This window comes from Sander lucioperca, chromosome 19 (assembly GCF_008315115.2).
Source record: "Sander lucioperca isolate FBNREF2018 chromosome 19, SLUC_FBN_1.2, whole genome shotgun sequence".
In the NCBI taxonomy this organism is placed as follows: Eukaryota; Metazoa; Chordata; class Actinopteri; order Perciformes; family Percidae; genus Sander; species Sander lucioperca.
Window position 1 is genome coordinate 22,457,061 of NC_050191.1, and position 22,610 is coordinate 22,479,670.

The window sequence follows — 22,610 nt, forward strand, 5'->3', positions numbered from 1 at the left end:
TTGTTTTTTTTTAACTTCTGAAAATGACGGCTAGGGAGCTGCAGTGTTTGCGATTGAAACAGCGAACACTAAACTACATAAATGTAATTTATACAGTACATGTGTTTTTTTCAATAAGTAAAACTATACTGTAGTCGGATAGTGAGAAAACAAGCCCGTATGTATCTTGTTGGGTGTCAATAGGTGGCAGTAATGCTCCGTCCGGCTGCAATTTACGGTAACACTTTACTTGAAGGTTTCTACATAAGAGTGACATGACACTGTCATGACACATGAACTCTAACCCTAACTTGTCATGACAAAAACCGAATGACACTTAATGACAGAAGCGTTATGTCATAAACGTTTATGACTTGTTTATAATGTTTATGACACGCTCATGACAGTGTCATGTCACTCTTATGTAGATACCTTCAAGTAAAGTGTAACCCAATTTACCTTTAAAAAGAAGAGGAAGAGTCATTTCTGGTCAGTGCATACTGTAACGGCTGTGAGCGGTTAGAGAGAACACTACTGACTACTGACACACTACACAAGTGAATACATAGTGTGAACAGTGTACTACATGTAAGTGTACTCACGTGTTTCCATTACCCCCTACCTGTAACTTTCCATTTGCAATATCAACAGCAGTGCTCCGATTGGCACTTAGTCCTTTCAGGATTGTTAGAAACATTGATTGCAGAAATTATCAGTCAGCACTAGAGTGGCTCATTGATTGGGATGTGACTTGCACTTGTTCTGTTTGTGCATGAGCGTAATTCCGAGCAATCAGTACACTCGTTTATACTCATTTATATGGTTACTTTTGTACTATTGTGATTTCATCATTTGTTATCCGCCACATTTAGACGCCACTGAAGTATGAAAAATGGCTGCTTGCCTAGACTTCCTCTCTGGCAGCGTTGGGTCTTAATAGGCTGCGGGGGGAATAGGAGGAGAGATTGATTCTCCTGATGATTTCATTAGATGACATCAAAGCAGGGAAATTGCAACAGAGAGCGGGAATACATCTTCAGTGAATAGCAAATCATCTGTCATTTGAATGATGCTGTAAGAACATCAACAGTGACATGTGACCGTGTCAGTGGAGAGACACAGTAATTATGATGTTTTTCTCAATAGGGATATTATGTTGCTGCATTACATACGCTAGATAGCCACAGTCATAGATTGCTAACAGTTAGGCATGGAAACCTATTAAGAAATCAATGTGAATAGTTCAGTCATCCAAGTCATGTGCAGGATAAAGAAATTTGCTATTAGGCCTGCACAAAAGAACTTTAAAGGGTAACACTTTACTTGAAGGTATCTACATAAGAGTGACATGACACTGTCATGACACACGAACCCTAACTCTAACCCTAACCCTAACTTGTCATGACAAAAACCGAATGACATTTAATGACACAAGCGTTATGTCACAAACGTTTATGACTTGTTTATAATGTTTATGACACGTTCATGACAGTGTCATGTCACTCTTATGTAGATACCTTCAAGTAAAGTGTAACCCTTTAAAGTGTAACTAAACTTTGAATTCTATTCAATATTTGCGTAAGGAAATATCAACTATACTGCAGCAATTGTGCATATTTTCAATTCTTTAAGAGGATAAACCTGTTTTGGGACATAATTGTGGAAACAGCGTCCCAATTCCGCATTTCCACTGCGTGGTACGACACAGCTCTACTTGACTCGCTCTTTTTTTGGTTTGCCATTAACAAAAGTTGTGGATAGTACGTGGTACTTTTTTTGGTACCACCTCGGTCGAGGTTCCAAGCGAGCTGAGCCGATACTAGAAGGTGGAGTTACACTGCAGACCACTGATTGGTCAGAGAGATATTATTGCAGTGATAATATTTATGCCTAGCAAGCTGGAAAGTGGACGTTAACCAGCTTGCTTGTCATTGGGCAGTACAATTTTGAGTGAATAAATGCACAACAAGGATATACTGATTATAGCAAAAAATGAAGGTTGACTTCATTTTGGCCTTTCAGATCAGACATTGACTCAAGGACCTCCAGGAATTATGCAATTTATAGTATTGTAAAATTGTGCTTCTTCCAAATCAATACGCATTTTATCAAATGGCCTGTGGCCCTTGGAGTTGGGTGTCTGGGACTGGGGCAGTTGCCTCTTTGACCAGATGTTTACCCAGCCTTGAGTATGTGATATGTAGCACTTGTAAAACAAGGGTAATTATGTTATCAAGATCATCAGAGAGATTACATCTCACAAAGCCTTTTAAATTATTGGTGAAATGTCTTTAGAGGGTTGAGTCCAGCTGCTCTTGTGATATTGGATTATTACTGCATATATGGCTCAGTCGAGAACAAAAACACAATTCTTATTGCCAGCGGCTTTTAGATATCACATCAAGAACAAATACAATTGCTCATTCGTGTTAAGTCAGTCTGATTTTCCCAGTCTCATCAGAATGAATCCCAATCATTGTTAAAGCTCCTCGCGCTGTGTGTATCAATGAGAGCAGATCCTCTTTCCTTTTAACCCTGCCTCTGATCCTATTAAAGCTGGATCCTTATCACCTTTATCGGGTTTGGAATGGGTGGGAGCTTAACTGACTTTGTGCACATTGGCAAGAGCTGGACAGACTAATGTTTCATTATTCCACATTCAAGGTTACAACCTTGAGTGGAAACCAAAGGGAAAGGCTTGGACATTGATTAGAGAATCATATCATCAGATGCTATCGTCAATGTCTTAATCACCTGACACTGAACTGTAACTCACAGCACCAGCATAACTCTGAGTGTGGCCTAACAGTGCCATCTAGGAGGTTGAAAGTGGGAGTAGGACTGGAGTTGATGTTTACCTTATAAAAGAGTAAGGTAAGTAAGTAAAATGTATTTATAGAGCACTTTTCACACATAAAAAATCACAAAGTGCTTTACATAAAACATACACGAGAAATAAGATTGATTAAAAGCCCACTATCTCTATTTATAAAACATGCAATATCATATGCACTGCTATTTTATCTCATCACTGCCCCCCTCTCATGTGCAATTCTTATTTTATTTATTACGTCCTGAATGTACGTGATGTCTTGTTTTGTTTTTATTGTGAAAACGCTCTTTTACTGAACAGAAGAGCTCTCCAAATTTTGAAGAAATAGTGGGGGAAGGAAGGGGCATTGTAATGCTGCCTTACACATGGAGTGTTACACAAACAATCGCACCTTATCTGAAACACATGGAAACAGCAGGGAACGTACCGACAGACACGTTTCACCACACCATTTTTACCAAACAGGAAAGTAAGAACAGGAAGTACAACCTGGAGGTTTACCGCAACATCCTGGCCATAACTCCAGGAAACTCTTGTATTGTTTTTGCATTCTATCACACCAGAAATTTTCTCTCCCTCTCCTTACCAGAATCTAGCCATTTACCCTGTAGTACAGTAAAAGGAAATACATGCCAAAATGCAATACATTCATCATATGTGTGTGTGTGTGTGTGTGTGTGTGTGTAATGAATTCTTTAGTCAGTTTTAGAGGATTAAGCCCTTGTCATGCGCTATGAGATGGAAGAAGTTGTTCACACCTGATGGGGTTCAGATAAAGGGTCACAGGTTTCTTTCACAACAGGGCCATAGGTTCATCACTGACATGTTATGTTTGTTTTATGTTAATGGGGAGTTCAAATAGTCACATAATCCACTCAAATATTTTCATAGCCAAACAGAAACGTTTTAGGAAAAGAGGTGAGAGACTTTCCTTAATTGGAAAGTGGACTTTAGCCATCTAAAAATACTCCAAAGTGTAGCTTTGTCATTTTTCCATTCCTTTTTTTCCTGTGGGAACCACCTTGGAGATAGCCTTGACCCTTGTTTTGCATCTTCCAGCCCAGGTGAGAAATTGCGTCACTGGAAATGGTATTTAGCAGACGCCTATATTAAAGGTTATAGAAGATATTTCCATGGGTAGGCTTTAGGACGCCCCACGCTGAAGAGAGAGGGTGACGCCAAGCGAAGAGTGAGAAGTAGGTTAAGAGCTCTCACACTATTCAACATTAACATGCCACAAACATGATGAGTAGTGATCCACAACTCTAAAAAACTGATGGAAAATTAGTTAATCTGTTAATTAGTAATTGGCACAAAAGTAGTGTAACTGAGTTTGGCAAATACAGCGTTTACAACATCTACATGAGCTCAGTGTCCTCAATGTTATCTACATTCCTGGTTGGGGTTGTGTTTTATATAGACGATCTTTGTACAGGAGTAAAAAGTATTGGCCAATGAAACTGCTTAGGGGCGGGGATTTCCGGCTGGCTCGTGCGGCCACACTGCAGAGTGGGCGTTTAATAAGCCGTCTTGTCTCACTCTAGCTCATACATGACTTCCCAATACATAAGTTGGGTTACTCCAAATCGTGAAATTTACAGTCGCGGTCGGCCGACAAAAATGACAGAAAGCTCCTCGAACAAGCTGCTAAACGGAGACTCCTGTCACCGGACCTCAAATGGTAAAAAATCTAGTAAAAATGGCTTCGTGAAGAATCACGGGCTGCTACAAGAGCCACAGAAGTATCGTCGCCCCAGGGAGAAGGTAAGGCCCAACCGTCAACTGCTCGATAGGGGAGGACCATAAACAAGCATTGATGTGTTCGGTATTGTATGTAGTAGCTAGACTAGTTTGAATTAACAAAATAAGGTGAGCTCATGTGTTACTAATTTATTTTCCCCTTGTATAATTTGAATTCTTGTTTTGGAGTATGTTTTGTTTGCAGCAAGTGTGAGCAGCGGCTAACTTAAAGTTAACCTTATATGACGGCAGCCCAACGTCACTTGACATGTAAACAGTGTTACATTAGCTAGCTAATGTACGTAATCTAATTAGTTTGGTTATATGACGTTAGTTTAAATAACGGCCTATGCCTAGCATTATGTCCTAGCCTTGCAGTTTGTCCCAATGCGGCAAATGTCAAGCTAGCTACCCGGAAATACATTAAACTTAATTGTTAATCAGGTGGCATTCGAGGTACTACTTTTATATTATTAACATTGTGGTTTTAAAACACACATTTCGCTTGTAACCGGTAACGTTAGTATATGCTATGAAAGCTGCACTTGTGTTTGCGTTTTAAACTTCTTGTTTAGTGGTAACGTTACATGCCACCTGATCATGTAGTGGTGTCTTTTTTTTGTAACCTTACACTCGTGTGTGTGTGTGTGTGTGTGTGTGTGTGTGTGTGTGTGTGTGTGGTTAAGACTGGTCTCTCTTTGTGTGAAGAAGACCAGGACCCTGTGTTATTACTAGATAGCTGTCTCCTGGGAGAGGGGGGGGCAGTCATAGCCTGCTTCCGTATGACACTTTAGGGGGAGAGGAATGTATCCAGGCTATGAAGGGTGTGGTCCCTCCTGGGGTGGAAAGAAAAGCACAGAAAACTGTGTGTGGGGGGGATACACACACACATGCCTTTGTTCTGTTTTCAGAGACGATTTCTCAACACAGTCAAGGAATCAAACATAAAATCCCAGGCTTGCAACAGCATAAAGCTCAAAGTGGATTTACGCATTGGCTCCAGATGCTTTGGCTGTCACACCAATTACGTCCTTGTGCATTTAATGTCTCCATCCTGCCAGAAGTTAGGCAGAGCTGCAGGTCATATCACTCCTGATAATGCTATCAGGTGTTTGTTGTTTGATTTTCAGTTGAAACAGATTTGGAGCCACAGCCAGTATGTTGATATTTTTTTTTCTGTGATGTCAAACAATGTGATTGGGCCAATCCAAATGATACTATGCACAGCATTTACCAGTAGTTTAGTAATGCCCAGGATTGCTATCAACACTGAAAAAGTGCCATCATGTCATCCTGTTGCTGACATAAGTTCTGCTGGTTCTTGATAAGGCAACTGAAATTAGAGTTTGATGCACATAGATCTATGTTTGCAAGATGAACCAGGGTGTTAAAGAACTCCTTGTCTGTTGGAGCTGTACCTGCAGTGTTTCCTAAATCATTCTTTCAAACTGATTGGCCTCTGTCTGTTCATTTGTAAACAGTACAGTACTAAGACCATTTTACAGTATGCCTGAGTCTCAGTCACACCAGTGATGAATGTCCTCCTGGGTCTGTATCTGAAAATGTATCTTTCTTTATTGAGCTAGCCATAATCCCCATATTAAGAATATATGAAAGTGGTTGGAAGCAGGTTGGAATAAATGATCTCAGTGAGATAATTTATTGAAAGCTGCTTTCAGCTAGAATGGAGACGTCAATAATCACTCTCTGTCAAAAAAATGAGCTGCAAACTGAATAGGCAAGTAGTGGGGAGAGGACTTATTTACTTACTTACTTATTTACTCTGTTTTAGGCCTAATGTGAAACATACACCACGTGCAAGCTTCGCTTATTGTCTATACAATGTAATACGATCATTGTCTCTTGAGCTGCAGAGCAAGCATGTAAACGAGCAGATTTCCACAGAGTTTGTTGTTTGGCTGCTCTTCTGGGGACAGTTGCTGTGCTGTCCTGCCATAAACAGATGGTACAAGTCTACCTCTCAGCAGCCCCTGTTTGTCGACAAGCAAAAAAAACAACTAAAAATGACGTCAGTCAAACTGTATATAGCTGCTGTGGTTGGCATCAGTATGCGACAGTCTCTTTTAAACGGCGTATTTGGATGTGAATGGGTTTTTGTGCTCACTGTTTGACAGTTCACAAACCATGGCTTCTGGTCTCTCAATGCACTTTATTAACCTTTGAGAAAGGGACCTGTTTGACTGGTTTTAATCACACACACAGACACACACGCACACACACAGTGCAGCGCTCTCCTGTTTCCTGGCTCAGAGGTATTTCTTGGAGAAGCGTGACTGGTCACATAAGATAGGGTTGCTAAGCTACAGGGCAGAGCTTGCCATGGGTGAACGCCTTCGTTTGTTTAATGTTGATTTTGTAGTTAGCCAGTCCGCAGTCTAGCTCGAAACGATGCTAGTATTTTAGTTTTTGTGGAGCTCATCCGATGTGTGACCACATTTATATGGGCCCATAATCCAAGGTCAATATTACTATTCATAAAACCAAATGAATTAGAACCCTGGATTGATGGCCATTTTACTGCTCACTGGTCCATGGGGAGCTGGGCATAGTTTGGTCTTGGTCTCCATGAATGAATGCACTTTTTGTAGCCTTTATTGGGTTTCTAACTCTTTCCAAGAAAAACAATTTTTACAAATCTGCCCTGCTGTCGTCTAGTGTGTGCCCAGCTTACACTGGATTGGTCTGCTATGCTTTCTATCTGTCTTCATTGGGCTGCCTGGTGAAGCAGACTTAATGAGTAAACAGCCTCTGTGCCTGGCTAAATCATTACCTTTTTATAAAGGAGAAACCACCACCAGGAATGTTTTTTTACAACATTAAGTGGTAGGACTTAGTTAATATTATTACTCCTAAATCTGTTAAATATGTTTGGGGGAAAAAAGGTCTTTGGTTTTACCACTTTTTAAAATTGAATTGTAGTCGTAGCTTGACGTTAATAAACAAACTATTTTACTTTTATTGTCCCCCAGAACCAAAATGTCACACACAACTCGAGCCTGTACAAGAAGCCCTTTGCGGAATCATTTGAGGAGACTCCTCTCCTGGTGGCCGTGCTCACCTACATGGGCTACGGCATCCTCACCATTTTCGGCTACCTCCGAGACTTCCTTCGCCACTGGAGCATCGAGAAGTGCCACGTGGCTCGGGAGAAAGAGGAGCAGAAGGTAAAAGTAGTTTTTTACATTCGACCCCTTTTGAATGCAAAGGCTGATTGGAAAACCAAACACAGAAAAGCACTGCAGTACAAGTCACCTCCTGCTAAATTAGCCGTCAACAGTGTTGCAAGTCTTTCACCCACTCTGTCACACCTTTTTATATCTGGTTCAACAGCTTTCATTGACTGTTCTCGTCTGCCACAGAACAAAGATAGCTCCTTTTGGAATATAATGAACTGCCAAGACATGCCATCAAGAAAACATTTACACTGTCCCATTTCCCCCTGCAGGATTTCGTCCCCCTCTATCAGGACTTTGAGAATTTTTACACCAGGAACTTGTACATGAGGATTCGAGACAACTGGAACAGGCCCATCTGTAGTGTCCCCGGTGCAAAGATGGACCTGGTGGAGAGAGTTTCCCACGACTACAATTGGACCTTCGAGTAAGTTGGTCCATTGTGGTGTGGTTGTTCTGTGTCTGTATGTGCATGGGGCTCATTTATAATGAAGGCGTTGTCGTCAATGACGGTCATTACCTCCCCCGGGGGGGGGGGGGTGACTGTGACTGATCCTTAGCTCAACAGGAAGTTCACTGAATTGCACTTTAAGTCACTGACCTCTTATTTCTGATAATAAGCATGACGTAAGCCATGATTCAGATGGTGATGTTGAAAGCTCGAGTATCTATCACATGGTACTGAACAGAAGCACTACAGTATATACACTAACACAAAGAAGCCCTAAACACACCGTCCTCTACAAATGACACAGGGTGTTATAAATGCAATCCCATATCAATACAATCGAGATGGCACAAAATCCCATTGCCTTCATTTTTATTCCCTGTTATTACCTCAAGGAAATTGTAAATTTCTTAACTCAGTGTTTTACAAGAACTGCTTGAGTTCTGCGATGTTTTAAGACACACAAAATAAATACAATAATATACACAAACTGCCCTGATAACAGCGAAGGTTGTCATATTTTATTATTTTTTCTTATCTTGTTGGTATGTACAGTATAATGTGAACTATGCCAGCTGAATTCCCTTTGCACAATGCACTTTTGTATAACTGCCACAGTTATCATGCACTGTGATAATTTAAGAATAACGTTGAGCAGGAAACGGTTGCCAGGCAACCCGGGCAGTCAGGCACACATGTTGGAAGATCATTCTTTCTATTAACCTAGAGTGAGGGTATCAATTCTCTGTCTCAGACTTCCTCTGTCTCTCTCAGGCACACAGGCAAAGTGGTGAAGGACGTCATCAATATGGGCTCATACAACTACCTCGGCTTTGCTGAGAACACCGGGGCTTGTGCCGATGCTGCTATTGAGGCCACAGAAAAGTATGGAGTCGGAGTGGGCAGCACTCGCTGTGAGATCGGTAAGGGGTCAAAAAAAAAAGTTAGATCTGGTTTTTTTTTAGAAGCTTTCATGATTTGTCGTCATCTATAGGTGCTTTTTTTATTGTAAAAATGAGTCAATTCATGATTAAATGGACCTCAGCTGGTACTTTAACAGCTGCTCCCTCTTTTGTCCGTTGCGCTTTCAGCACACAACAGAGGCTACAGGCTTAAGTGGTTTTGAAGGACTAAAAGGTAGAGTTTTGAAATATAGTTAACCATTGTGAAAGCTTTGAAGCTCAAGTCCCTTTCAATTCAGCCCCTAGTTTGCTGCAGCCGCCTTTTGACGTTGGCAGCTACTGATTAGTTTTTCACACTTAATCTTGTTATCTTTTTCTTTTCATTTTGTGTGTATCCTTGAAGTATACCAAATGTGTCAAGTGTATTTCCTTCCTCATAAAAAGTATTTTAAGTCCAGTATTGTTTACATCCATGCTTGCTAGCTTGCAGTCTTTTCTTCCCTGCCACAACTTGGCGTGTTACCGCCACTTGTTGATCAGGGGAGTAGTTTGACACCATTGTTAGGACTTTGTATCGTGTCACTCAAGTGTGCGCATGTGCGGAAAAAAACAAAACAGGGACCTGCTCCTAGAATAACAGCTCCATTGTGCTACTAGAGGTCAAAAACTCCACTGAGAACCTTTTAAGGAAAGTGGACCTGACCTCTCTGTTCGTTGAACAGGTTTAAGAAAAACAAGCGTGACTTAAACATGTCTCCCTTAAGACAACTCTGCAAGTTACAGTACACTCATGGGAAGTTGTAGTCAAACTGAGATTATGTCATTTCCAAGGGAACCTGGACATCCACGAGGAGCTGGAGCAGTTGGTTGCCAGGTTCCTGGGCGTTGAGTCATCCATGGCTTTTGGCATGGGCTTCGCAACCAACTCCATGAACATTCCTGCTCTCACCGGGAAGGTATGGAATTTCATTCACTTCCTTTTTTTTGTTTTTTTGCTCTCCCTCGAACATCCTATCCCCTTTTTTGATTTGATTACTTTTTGATTTGATTACTTTTTTGATTTTAGTTTTCTGTGTTTTTATAGTTACATTGGCCCCCTGTACCCATATTGCAATTGTATGCAAGTGCCATTAACAGTTTTAGTGTTAAGAAAAACACTGTTTCCTGTGCAAAGTGAAAAACGAGCAACGTTTTCAGATGTATGGCCAAGTTTGAAGAGGTCAGACTGTTCCACAACACAATGGTTTCCACCCAAAGCTTTCAAAACATCTTGAGTGCAGGGGAGATTAATATTTGACAAGTCCCAGCCCCTGTTGTTCTAACTCCAACTCCAACAAATCACACATACCACTCTTCCGTGCGTCATCACTTGCCTTTTTCTTCTCTAACCAGTTTCGCTTGGAACAGGAAGTAGAAATCTGAGCTCACATGCGCTTTCACCTTGTGATTAAAAGAACACATTTCCTGAACCACATGAGTGAAAAACAGATATGCAGAGAGAGAGAGAGAGAGGAACTAACAGTAAGACAGTAAAGATTTGGGTCACTGCTCTTGTCACAAGAGTCACTTTTCAGCCAGCTCCCAACCTTATGTCTTGGCCTTATTGTGTGTTGTGTAGCAACAGAGGAAATGGTGTGACCTGTCTGCATGTTTGGGTTTGTTGGCTTTAAAAGGTCAATAAGGTGTATTTATCCATAAGCAATAGTTTTGATATAACGAACAGTCGACCTGGAAATATATTATCTTGATTATGGTCTGTGCATATTCAATTAAATTTTATTTATAGTATGAAATCATAACAAGAGTTATCTCAAGACACTTTACAGATAGAGTAGGTCTAGACCACACTCTATAATTTACAAAGACACAACAGTTCCAACAATTCCCCCAAGAGCAAGCATTTGGTGCAACAGTGGTGAGGAAAAACTTCCTTTTAGGCAGAAACCTCAGACAGACCCAGGCATCTGCTGGTGCCGGTTGGGACACAGAGACACTGATACAGATGTACAGATATAGAGAAATATGATTCACAAGAATTATAGCAGTTGGTATTATGAACAGTGGCAATTATAGTAACAATAAAGTTAATGGCACTATGACTAGAAATAATAGTTGTAGCAGTTAAGGGCGTAGCAAGGCATAGCAGGGTGTATGACTTTTTCCTGATTTCCTGATGCCAGAAAACAATATTTGGACATCACTGTGTTCCCAGAACACCAGAGTTAGCCAACCAGAGTTAGATAAGGCCATACATACCCTTCTCATCTCCGTGAGTGTCGTAACTCTGTCTGACGCACCCACCGCTAGCCCGAGGTAACCGGCTCCATCTAGCCTACTGCTCCTAATACGTGACAAAATAACACCAACATTTTCCTATTTACAAACACTGCAACTTGGGCGGAGTGATTAGCGCAACACCTGAAAAGCACCGTTGTTACTCTCTGCTCCTCACCACGGGGCTTCTCAGGTGCTGCGAGCAAATCACTCCGCCCAAGTAGCAGAGAGTAGCAGTGCTTCGCCTTCTGAGAATATAGTTCCCAGTATGTATACTGTTAGAAGATGGCTGTGTCTCATGTGACCTTGTTATTTGTACACGCTGTGATTATACAAATCACAACATGTAAATAGGAAAATGTCGGCGTTATTTTGTCACTTATTGGGAGCAGTAGGCTAGATGGAGCCGGTTACCTCCAGGATCTGTGCTAAGCTAGGCTAGCGGTGGGGGCGTCAGACAGAGTTACGACACGCACGGAGATGAGAAGGGTATGTATGGACTCATCTAACTCTGGGGGATACGGGGAATAAACTAAAGTCCCAATAAGTTGGCGTGTTCCTTTTAATGGCAACAGGTATACTTAGAGAGTATTAAAAGTTCATGTGAAGAGCGTAACCCGAACAAGCCTGGATCATTGGCCACACTGCGGGCATGTTCCAGAGACTTCGGTTCAGTATTCCTCGAAGAGGAATATTTCGACTCTGGGCTAGAAAGTCATTGTTTAACACTTAAACACTCCCAGCGTGTGAAATCCTGGGGAATTAGGATTATGCAAGCAAAGCTCTAAAGAGCGTTGAACTTGAAAAATTCTTCCTGAATAGTGTTTGACTTTCCTGGCTAATTAGGGATTGCTGCACTCCTAATTTAGAAACCGACCACCAACTAGGAAAACCAAAACTCAACATCAGCTGTTTTTCTTCTTCTTCATCTTTTTCTCCTTGTTTTTAGGGTTGTCTTATTCTGAGTGACGAGCTGAATCACGCATCGCTGGTGCTGGGTGCCCGTCTGTCTGGGTCCACAATTCGGGTCTTCAAACACAACAGTGGGTGACCTCCAATAATGAGCACATTACCTAAAAAACACTTGGATAGAACTGTGACCTACAGTACACATCTGCAGTAACGCAGAACACGTATAAAAGGATTAAGGTGGCTACAGTGGATCTTCCAACACTATGAAACAGGATTTAGCTATATTCTGCCCTACCCAACAGCATGTTGCTTCACTCAAGGGAGGTTGTTATTACAGCACTTGTTCTCATACTTCTGCATTTCTACACTTAACGGCCGGTTTGTCTTTCTCTTATGTACTATATTGAATAGCACAGTAGTAGGTGTGGTGTGATGTTTTTTTTTTTTTGGTTCAGATTCAACACGCACAGGCGCACGTATACACACAGTCACCTGACATCCTGATTTACTAGTTATCCGAGGTCACATTCAACAACCAGGAACCAGGCAGGTTTACTGAAAACAAAACACTCTCACTGCTTCACAGGCGTGTGATCCTAAAATATCGACACTCATCCATTAATTGAAGAAAGCTCTCGTATAACTTTGGGGTAATAAAAGCTATCCTACAATAGCGGGTTTTTTTTTGTTATTGTAGACATGCAAAGTCTGGAGAAGCTGCTGAGAGATGCTATTGCACACGGGCAGCCGAGAACCCACCGACCCTGGAAGAAGATTCTCATTGTGGTGGAGGGCATATACAGGTATACACAATACTCTTTCTCTCAGACACATGTACAGTGCACGTACACACGCATACATAAATGCTTGCTTGAGCTAGATAATTAAGCTGATGGGTTTTTTTTATTCTTATTTCACTGTAAGTGTTTTTACACCACTGCTGTAACATTATCACATTGTTTACTGCCAAGTACTTGACACCCATAGTTGTCTGGGTGAGGGCTCATTCATTCTTTATTTAGCTTGACTGGTAGTTAGGGGTGTCATGATTTCCCCAGTATTGTTTTCTCTCCCCGCCCCCGCCTACTTGCACACGTCGGAGGGGAAAAAACGACCACCAACACAGCGTAACTTACCAGCCGATAGCATGCAGCTTAAGACACAGGGTAACGTTAGCTTACTGGTAGCCTGCAGCTTGACTTTTCCAGACACCATGGCCACTGGCGGAGTCGGAGATGCAAAGTACCCTTCTGCCATCTAGTGACTGTTAATGTGGCACTGCTGTCCCTGTTGGGGGGGGGGAAAAAATGTTTAAATCGAAAATTGAATCCAACTGTGACCTTAAAGTCGAATTGTGGATTTGGAGAATTGTGACACACATACTGGTAGTGCATTTCTCACTTCATTTGTACATTTGAGAAAACACTTTAAAACAGAAAGTGATGGAGTGTTAGTGTTTAGGACCAATGAAAGGCTTGGTAAATCAATACCTTTACAGCGTGACTTAGTCATATCTTAAAGGCTGCTTTTCATGATATGATCATGTCCCCATCTTCACTGTAGCAGCAAACTAATTTGCAGTAAAACAATGAAGCACTTATATAAGATACATACGTGAATCAATAATTCAGCAGGTTAGAGTTCAATGTAGGAATATTTCCATGCATTTATTTCACTTGATATTACACTCACTGTTGTATGCACGTTGTATAAAACGTACGGAAACAAAGACATTTTCTGATGGGAATTGTGAATGCCAATTTCGTGGAAGTGTGCCTACTCTCCTTTCAGCATAATTTATTCCTTGTTCTTTGCAGTGTACTTACTATAAAAGCAGGTTAAGCAGTTGTCTATATGATCAACTGCTCACACTCTCCCTCCATTACACAGCAGCTATCTGATGTTAGGCTTAGATTGTGTGTGTCAGTCTAACATTACTGTGTCCTCTATAAAGGAGCTTTGGGCAGAATATTGAGAAGGGAGTGGGAAAGCTCATTGCATTCAAATAAGCCGTTTATTAGGGCTCAGTATGTCATGATGTACTGCTCTGAATTTGTTGATTTTGACTTCATTTTCTTGTGCTGAAGTATGGAGGGGTCCATCGTGCGTCTGCCAGAGGTTGTTGCTCTAAAGAAGCGCTACAAGGCGTATCTGTACCTGGATGAGGCCCACAGTATCGGGGCCCTGGGGCCTAACGGCAGAGGAGTGGTGGACTACTTTGGCCTGGATCCCAAAGATGTCGACATCATGATGGGAACGTTCACCAAGAGCTTCGGTGCTGCCGGAGGTTACATTGGAGGCAAACAGGTTGGGGAACTCTTGCATAGATGAAACTAAGGCCGTGAGCTTAGACAGTGGAATAGGAAGCCTTTTGTGTTGTTGGGGAAATTATAAGGCATGGTGATGACAGTAGCTGGAGCACTTAATCATCCTCCTTAGGGACCGTAGCAATTTCCTAACTGCTGAGAGCCAGCACGTTGTTCGTCATTCAATTTTGATATTGGTCAACATTGTTTACCAGCAATGGGAGATTTCCCCTCCCTTTTCTTTTGAAAAGGAACTGACTTAGTGTGAACTTTCTGTTTCAAGTTGAGTACAGCTGCAAACAAGACTACTTCAGTTGGCCTAGTCCTAGGTTAAGACAAATATGTCTATATGCTTACTCTTGCTTTGTATTTGTATAAGATGGACTTAAAAACAGAAATTACTCTCAGTCTGAAACACACATTTTCCCCAGTGTGAAATATTTGACAGTTGTCATGCCCAAAATGCCCAGATGATAGTGCATTAACTGAAGTATTGTTTTTGTTGTTGTTTTTTTAAATAAAGAAACCCTCAATCTAAATCTACAAATTGGTTTATTTACAATATTTTTCATTCTAAATTTTGTGAAATTTTAGCAGTGGCAGCCATCATTCTGCAGCAGCACAGAGGAAACACTGTAGTAACTAGTGATTTGATCCATCAGGCCTGCTACATTGGAACAAAGTTTCTCTTTACAATATGTTTCCTGTACCGCACAACTGTTTTCTGTGTTGGCACACTAACCAAATTAAATGTATAAAATAAAAGTGACTCATTATATATTATATTGTAATTTCTGTGTCAGGAGCTGATCGACTACCTGCGGCGCCACTCTCACAGTGCCCTGTATGCCACCTCCATGTCCCCTCCTGTGGCCCAGCAGATAATCACCTCTATGAGGATCATCATGGGAGAGGACGGGACCACACTGGGTAGGTGCCAGAAAATGACAATCGCTAAAAAAGTGCATCTCTGTATTGGCAGCAGCGTTGCATAATGAGAAGAGAGGGCACTAAAGCCAGCTTTAATCACCATCCGGTCTCAAAGATGGTGAGGTGATGGACGTCGTCTTTTAGGCTGTGATCAGACAGAGCATGTTTGCAGGTTGCAAAACACAAGGCGCACTGCACTGCCCTGCTTGTTAAAGACGCCCCCATCAACGACTAGTTGCATCTTTTTGTTATTCTTGCAAACATCAAATCACCTGTTCTCAGCCAACTGTTATTTTGCTTCGACCAAAATGCGAGGTGCTCAGCAAAGCAAAAGCAGCAAGCCAAACGCTTCACTCTCATTGAAAATAATTACAAACCCCCCCCCCCCCAGGCTGCTAAACACACACTCTGTCTGATCAGTGCCATACAATTGTTACCTTGAAGAAGATATACAGAAGGCTTTGAGTGGGATAGACACTGAGCAAGTAGAAATCAGTCTTGTTGTGCTTTTCTTGCTTTATTAAATTTGTCATGTGGTTGCAGCAATTGTGAAATGTCAAAGATGTCCGGGTCACTCATGTTTTGTCAGTCTGATTTGAGCATGTAGTTACACGATACCATCAGTGACCACATGGTGGCAGTATAAGCCTGTGTCTCAGACTTAAATTCATTCCTGCAAACCAGTCTGTAGCCAATGACTGGCTGCTGGCAGACATTAGTTACTATGGCATCAACTCACATCAGCTTTGCCACCTTTTGTACTTTGACTTCTTGATACTGAGTGTGCTGGTTTACCTTGGAAATGTGTCATTCCCAGCCAAGAGATAAAGGCTACTATCTATGGCCAACTGGCAATCATTTACCAGTCAATAAAGGTGTGACAAACGACAGCCTTATCAAAGTGTATGGCATGTGAACCCATTCTAGATATAACGTAAATGCCACAGGTGGGTTTTAGAATGTCACATAATCTTGGTTTTCAAAATGAGTGACAGTTGGTAGGTTAAGATGGATTACTTGGGACAAAATATATTTATTATTTTCTAATAGTTTGAGATGGTTACTTCTGATTTTAAGAACCACTTTTTTTTTTTTTTTTTCAAGCTGAAGAGGGTTTTTTTTTTCACTACCCATTCTGATGATGGCCCAATAAAACCTGCAGTATGATTGTGTCTCTTCAGCATGGTTTTGCATATTTCAAGGTCTCTTTCTGTAGTCCTCTATAGCAGCCTCCTCCTGCACATTTTTAAAGCAGATGTGTGGACAGTTCCCCTACCTCTGTCCGATTCCGCCCAGGCTGATGGAAGGTCTTGAAGTGCTGGTATGTTGACTCTTCTACCCTCTGCCTTTATGGCTTTCAGATGTGTTTCTTTGCCTTCATGCTGGGTACAAAGCAGCATGGTGCTTAGCACCAGAGATCTGTGCAGATCAAACTCTGTTGGACTCATCTCCTACACACACAAACGGGTCACTAAGTCTTGTTTTTCTTGCAGGGCTGCACCCCTTTACTCTTTACCGGGCTTGATTGATGCAGCCTTGCTTAAAAGGCTGACTTAAGATCAGATTACCTTGCTCCCCAGTCATTCAATCATTAGGTACAGAATTAAACACCTGGAGCAACCTTTTTTTAGTATGACTGGCTGGCCTTACAACATATCCCAGCCTCCTTGTAGGAGACCAACAATGATAGTCTGATTGGTTGCAGCGCTATCACTGTTTGAAATTCAGGCGTTTGAAGATTCAGACACTGACACAAAGTCGAAGTGACAGTTGAGCTGCCTGCTAACAGTTTGTTGCTGCGGGACGGCTGCTCATGGTTCCCGGCACAGGCCTGCATCAAAATGGACATTTGTTGTTTGAAGCTTACATCAATCAAATATGTAGATGGGACATATGGGTTCAGGACGGGCAAAGCTTTCTTCAATATAAAAAGAATGCGTAAGTGTTTGAAAAGCAAAATGCTACTGTTCCCCAATTGATCACTCTGTGCTGGGAATAGCTTTGGATTCCTTGACTGCGGAAAAACGTCTGGATAAATATAATGTCCAACTTTGTTGTGTCTCAGGGTGCTTTGAAGCCGTGGTGTTTCTGCTCTGTTTTTCTGCACAGCCAGGCAGATGTGTGTTGCTGTTGGCGCTTTGTGACATATGGTTATTTGTTTGGTTGAGATGCTATCTCTGGAGACTCAGCCTGAGGATTCAGCGAGTGAATCCACAGTGGACACGTGAGGATTGATGCCTGTTTAGCTTCAGCCCCTTGACCTCGACCTTAAAGAATCCTGCTCATCTTCAAAGCCAAGTGGTGTAGCGCTGTCTCCAAATAAGTGTTGGCCATGATAAAAGACAGAGTTTACACTCATCCGATGGATCTCTTTTTGTTTGCTTGACAGGGTTTTGTGACTGGAGCAGGACTTGGCTCTGGGATTGGGAATTCTCACTCCACCTTGGATCAGTTTTATTAAACTAACTTGGGCTTGTGCTGTCAGATGATATTCATGTTCTTCAATTTAAAAGCAGGCTAAATAGAAGAATGCAGAAATAAGCAATGATGGATAACTCTGCAAAAGAACATGCTGTTTCTTGTTCCCTTTACTTGGCCTCTGAACAAGAGCGGATGATACAGTTTTAGGAGTATTACAAGCATAAAAAAATTACATATCTAATATTGTTGTAGGATCTGCCCCCCCCCTCCCAGGTGTCTTCACTTATTGTGGCTGAAAAGACCTCTGTCCAGGTTGCGTGGAACTGTGTGCGGTCACAACATGTACTCGTAGGAGTAATAAAGGTGTGAGTTGTCGCGCCCTAAATGGAGAGTGAAGAAGGTGTCAATCAAGAACAGTCTGTGTACATGAAGAGGTCTAATCAGGCAAATTAAGTGGAAACACCTGTGTGATGCAAACTGGATCCTTGTTACCGAGGTTGTCTAATTGCAACACAACTTCTACTGATGAGAAACAAATTCTCATCAGTATGAAAGAAGGTCTTTATTCAATGTCGAGTTACATTAAAGTAAGGCAGGCAAGTTTGCTTTGAGTAAAAAGTAAAAATAAGCTTTAAAAAAAAATGTTGCTCACATTGTGAAATATCCCTCTGTTTATCTCCCCTTTCCAGGTGTTGATCGCATCAGACAGCTATCAGAGAACACCACCTACTTCCGCAGGGAACTCCGTGAAATGGGCTTCATCATCTACGGCAACGATGACTCGCCTGTAGTGCCCATGATGCTCTACATGCCGGCCAAAATTGGGTATGGGATTCCCATGCATTTCATATTATTTGATATATTTTCAGTGCTTTACACATCAGAGGAAATTAGGCTGGCTAATTGGATGAATTTGCCAAATGATTTCATATTTGGAAAAGACATAAAGGCTTCAGCTCTAATTTTAATGACTTGTAATGTTACCCTTTTCCAAAGAGAATCTGACTTAGTATGTGGAAAACTGTTTATGATGTCAATTTCTCACATTAAAGGGAACACCATCTAAGATGTGGTGGTGGTGCGTCACATCATCAGTTAGATTTGCAAAGTGTTGCCCTGTGTCTCATGTTGCCGTTGCTTTTCAGGGCATTTGGTCGGGAGATGTTGAAGAGAAACATCGGCACCGTGGTCGTCGGCTTCCCAGCAACGCCCATAATCGAGTCGAGGGCACGTTTCTGCATTTCGGCTGCCCATACCAGAGAGATGCTTGACACAGTAAGTCATCCTGTAATAAGCCCAATCACTGTCCGAAACACAAAATGAAATAAGGTTTCTGTACTTATCTTACATTCAAAATAAATAAATAGGTGAATATAGATTTTTGTTTAAATCCAAAAATCCCTGTTAAAAATGTCAATTTCCTTCACAGACATCCAATAGGTTTACAGTTTTGAATCACTGCAAAGGACTGTGGCTGATGATCGGTGACATAATCAGCAGTTCCCTAACATTTTCTTGCCATTTATTTCTTCACTTTCTTGTTGCAGAAGCTTTTCTCAGATGTCTCGCCATAAAAGGGCTGTATTTACTCTAAAAAGGAGTAGAAAGATTCTACTTGCAGTGGGAACAAAACAACTTCAAAATGAGCTTGAAAATCGCTTTGAAACGGTCATTAGCACGTCAGCACAAACTGGAAAAATGCCTCTAATGATATTCGCATTTGCTCCACTGTCATTTCTTATATGCCTCAGTAGGATGATCACCACGAGAGATGAGTAAAACTAGTTTCTTGGACACATCTGGGCTCTATGTTTGTATAGAGTGCTGCCACTTCCAATATACAACTGCCGTTTGGTCTTTAGTTCTCATCCAAGATGTGAAGAGAAAGACCTCTTCTTCAGGGGATGTTGTTACAGGACAAACTTAATTTTGTCCTCAACATGATATAAGAGTTTGTTTGGATTCATGGGTGATCATGTATCCAAGAAGCACTCAGTAGGCTTTTCTCAGCTGTTGATCAACCAGATCTGCCTGCCTGACTGACTGACAGTTTTCTATGTACGAGTGTGTGTCTGTCTACATACTACGTGTGCCTGTTGAATAATTAACGCTCCCAATGGGTCCTTTTTATTATGAAGAAACTTGGAAGGCCAAGCTGTCTCCGAGTATTACAGCGTGGCTCAGACGGAGACTTTAATTTGAGCAGTTCTGCCTCTCCAAAGACACTTCATTCATCTTACTGAGGAGCATGTCAACACCGTTTGTAATAGTCCATTTAAAGGGCATCAGCCTGCCTTTGTAGAGTACTTCGAGGAGCCGCTTTTTCCGTCTTTGGAACAGCCAGCCCTCGCTATTTCTCAAACCATGGAATCAGGAAAAAAAAAAGGTCAAGAGGAAGGTAAATTGTTTCCAGGTGCTCTGCAGTGTTGCAATGCTGATACAGTCTCTTGTGGAAAGACGTGGAGGCGTTTCTCTTCAGTTGTGGTTTATGCAGGGAGCCTTCTGTTCACCTTTGCTTTCAGAGCCCCCTCTCCTTCAACACTGCCATGTTTAATGCTTGAAAATCCAAGTATGATTAAGGCTTAACACTTCATTTAGCACCTACAAACACAATCGTCTTTCAGGTTGTCTAGCTATGTGTGTAATCTGCTCTTCTTGACTGTTTGTTTTTTTAACTCTGGCTGTATTCACTTAATTTTGATTGACATAAATAATGTCTTTTTTGGATTGATATTAATAGCATTCCTCCTGTTCTTTTGCCAGGCGTTGAAGGCCACCAGTGAAGTGGGCGACCTGCTGCAGCTGAAGTACTCCAGACGTCAACGGCCTCTTCCCTCGCTTGGGTGGATGGCCGAGGAGAGCCTGCTTCAGGACTGAGTCACATCACGTCCTTCCTCCCCACAACTCAATGTCCCTTCCTTACTTGACCTTTTCCTAGAGAGAGCGAGAGAGAAATAGATATAGAGAGATACTTTATTGATCCCCAAGGGGAAATATCTGTCTGATATCCCTCATTTTCCTCTGAGCCACTCTCTCCAACCCACTTCGCCATATCTCCTCAAATCAGACTCCCGTGGACAGAACCAAAGTCTTCACAGTTGCACCCTCTTTTGAAAACTGCACACTAGCACCACTCATTAGCCTGTGTGCAGTCTGTGACCTGTACAGCTGATTTTACCGATAGCAGGGTAGGACCAAAATCCCCCTACGTCTGTCTGCACATATGTCCCTTCAGTTTGTCCTAACTTATTGTGACTGCATTGGTCTAACGTCAAGTCTTATTCCTGTGTGCACATTAAATGTGTGCCCTATTCGTGCAATAGCAACAACTTGGAGTTTCTTTATAATTCAAAACAACCTAGAGCAACCTAGATTTTTGCCACAAGTTCCTACTTGTGCACTTGGAGAAAAAGAAATCTGATCATAGCTGTTGCCATGATGAACACAAAAGGAAAGAATTATATATGTACAGTAAATATTATTATTTAACCAGAAGTTGGTAATGCTGCATTAGGGTAGCATCCCAAACCTCAAAGAGAGATACATTATTTTACAGGAGTAACATTAGCATATGTACTCCATATGTATTTATCTGATGGCTTTTTTCTAATCACTTTTACTTGAATAGAGAGTATAGAATTGTGGGTTCTTTCCCTAACCAAAGGATGTATATGTATAGATATGTTTTATACCTTTTCTCTTAAAATGTAAAGCATATGTTCCAAAAGAAAAGATTTAACAGGGAAACAATCCCAGGGAGCAAGAATAAGGAACATTTTTATTCCTTATTTTCTAGAAACTATTTCAGCCTTATTTACACCTGCACTCAAAAACTTGAGCCCAGTGTCTTTAACATTTCTATGAGCTAATGAGCTACATGTGTGATTTATTTCTTTTGCTAAATCCTTCTCACTCAAGTGCTTTCATGCGAATCAGCGTCGACACCGATCTCTGAGCACGATGACACGCTGTAACTTAGGTCTGTATGTATGACGATGCCGCTCCCGTGCCTATCTGATTTACAGACTGCTTTATTTATTTATTATGTCTTTGTCATCTTATTTCTGTGAAAACATTATTTTGATCTGGAAGGCAGCTCGAAATGTGTCCCAGTGTGTCTTTTAACCAACTACCTACACGTCTTAACTTCAGTGCTCGCACTACTGACAGGCATTGTAAATGCACAGATGACGTAGTCACTCAAATTTGCAAGATTTGTATGGGTATGCTTCAAATGTCATTGTTTTTTTGTTTTTTTTTAAATTATAGTTTATTATCTGTGGTCCTCTTCTGGAATGACATTCCATATCAACCGACTTTCAGTGTCAATTGTACTGTTGTACTGTTTTCAATGGGAGGTCACCCCAAACATGGCATACATGCCACTGTCAAATATCCTGCTGATGTGTCTGTGTTTATGTTCTACCACCTAATTGATGTGAATTGGGAGTGTAGCCAGTCAAAAAGCTGGCTGTTGCCTGGCGATGTGACCATTCCTAAAAATGTTCATCAAAGTGATTAAACGCATCTCAAATTTCAAGAAGCTTTTGTTGATATTTTTCTTTTGCATTTTAGCATAGCACGGCAACTTGTTGGGGGTTTCTTTTAACTTTACATCCATTAGATAGGAATTGTCTTTGAGTGAGTCATTCCAATATTGTTGGGGGTGGT

At 41.4% G+C, this 22,610-nt stretch overlaps 1 protein-coding gene across 2 annotated transcripts; it reads left to right on the top strand.

The window, feature by feature from the left end:
* The first annotated feature begins 4,303 nt into the window (after positions 1-4,303).
* Positions 4,304-22,479, top strand: sptlc2b (serine palmitoyltransferase, long chain base subunit 2b). Of its 2 annotated transcripts, XR_004103080.2 has the most exons (13): positions 4,304-4,576; positions 7,543-7,737; positions 8,019-8,173; positions 8,969-9,117; positions 9,928-10,052; positions 12,320-12,413; positions 12,980-13,085; positions 14,370-14,589; positions 15,392-15,518; positions 18,629-18,764; positions 19,085-19,214; positions 20,703-20,873; positions 20,937-22,479. XR_004103080.2 is itself a non-coding variant. In XM_031288132.2 (12 exons), the coding sequence occupies exons 1-12, from the start codon at positions 4,364-4,366 to the stop codon at positions 20,814-20,816; spliced, it is 1,764 nt and encodes a 587-aa protein (XP_031143992.1). In that variant the 5' UTR covers positions 4,304-4,363; the 3' UTR covers positions 20,817-22,479. The 2 variants fall into 2 exon arrangements, 1 of the variants encoding a protein (XP_031143992.1); XM_031288132.2 differs by having other exon boundaries at positions 20,703-22,479.
* Positions 22,480-22,610: the final 131 nt, after the last annotated feature.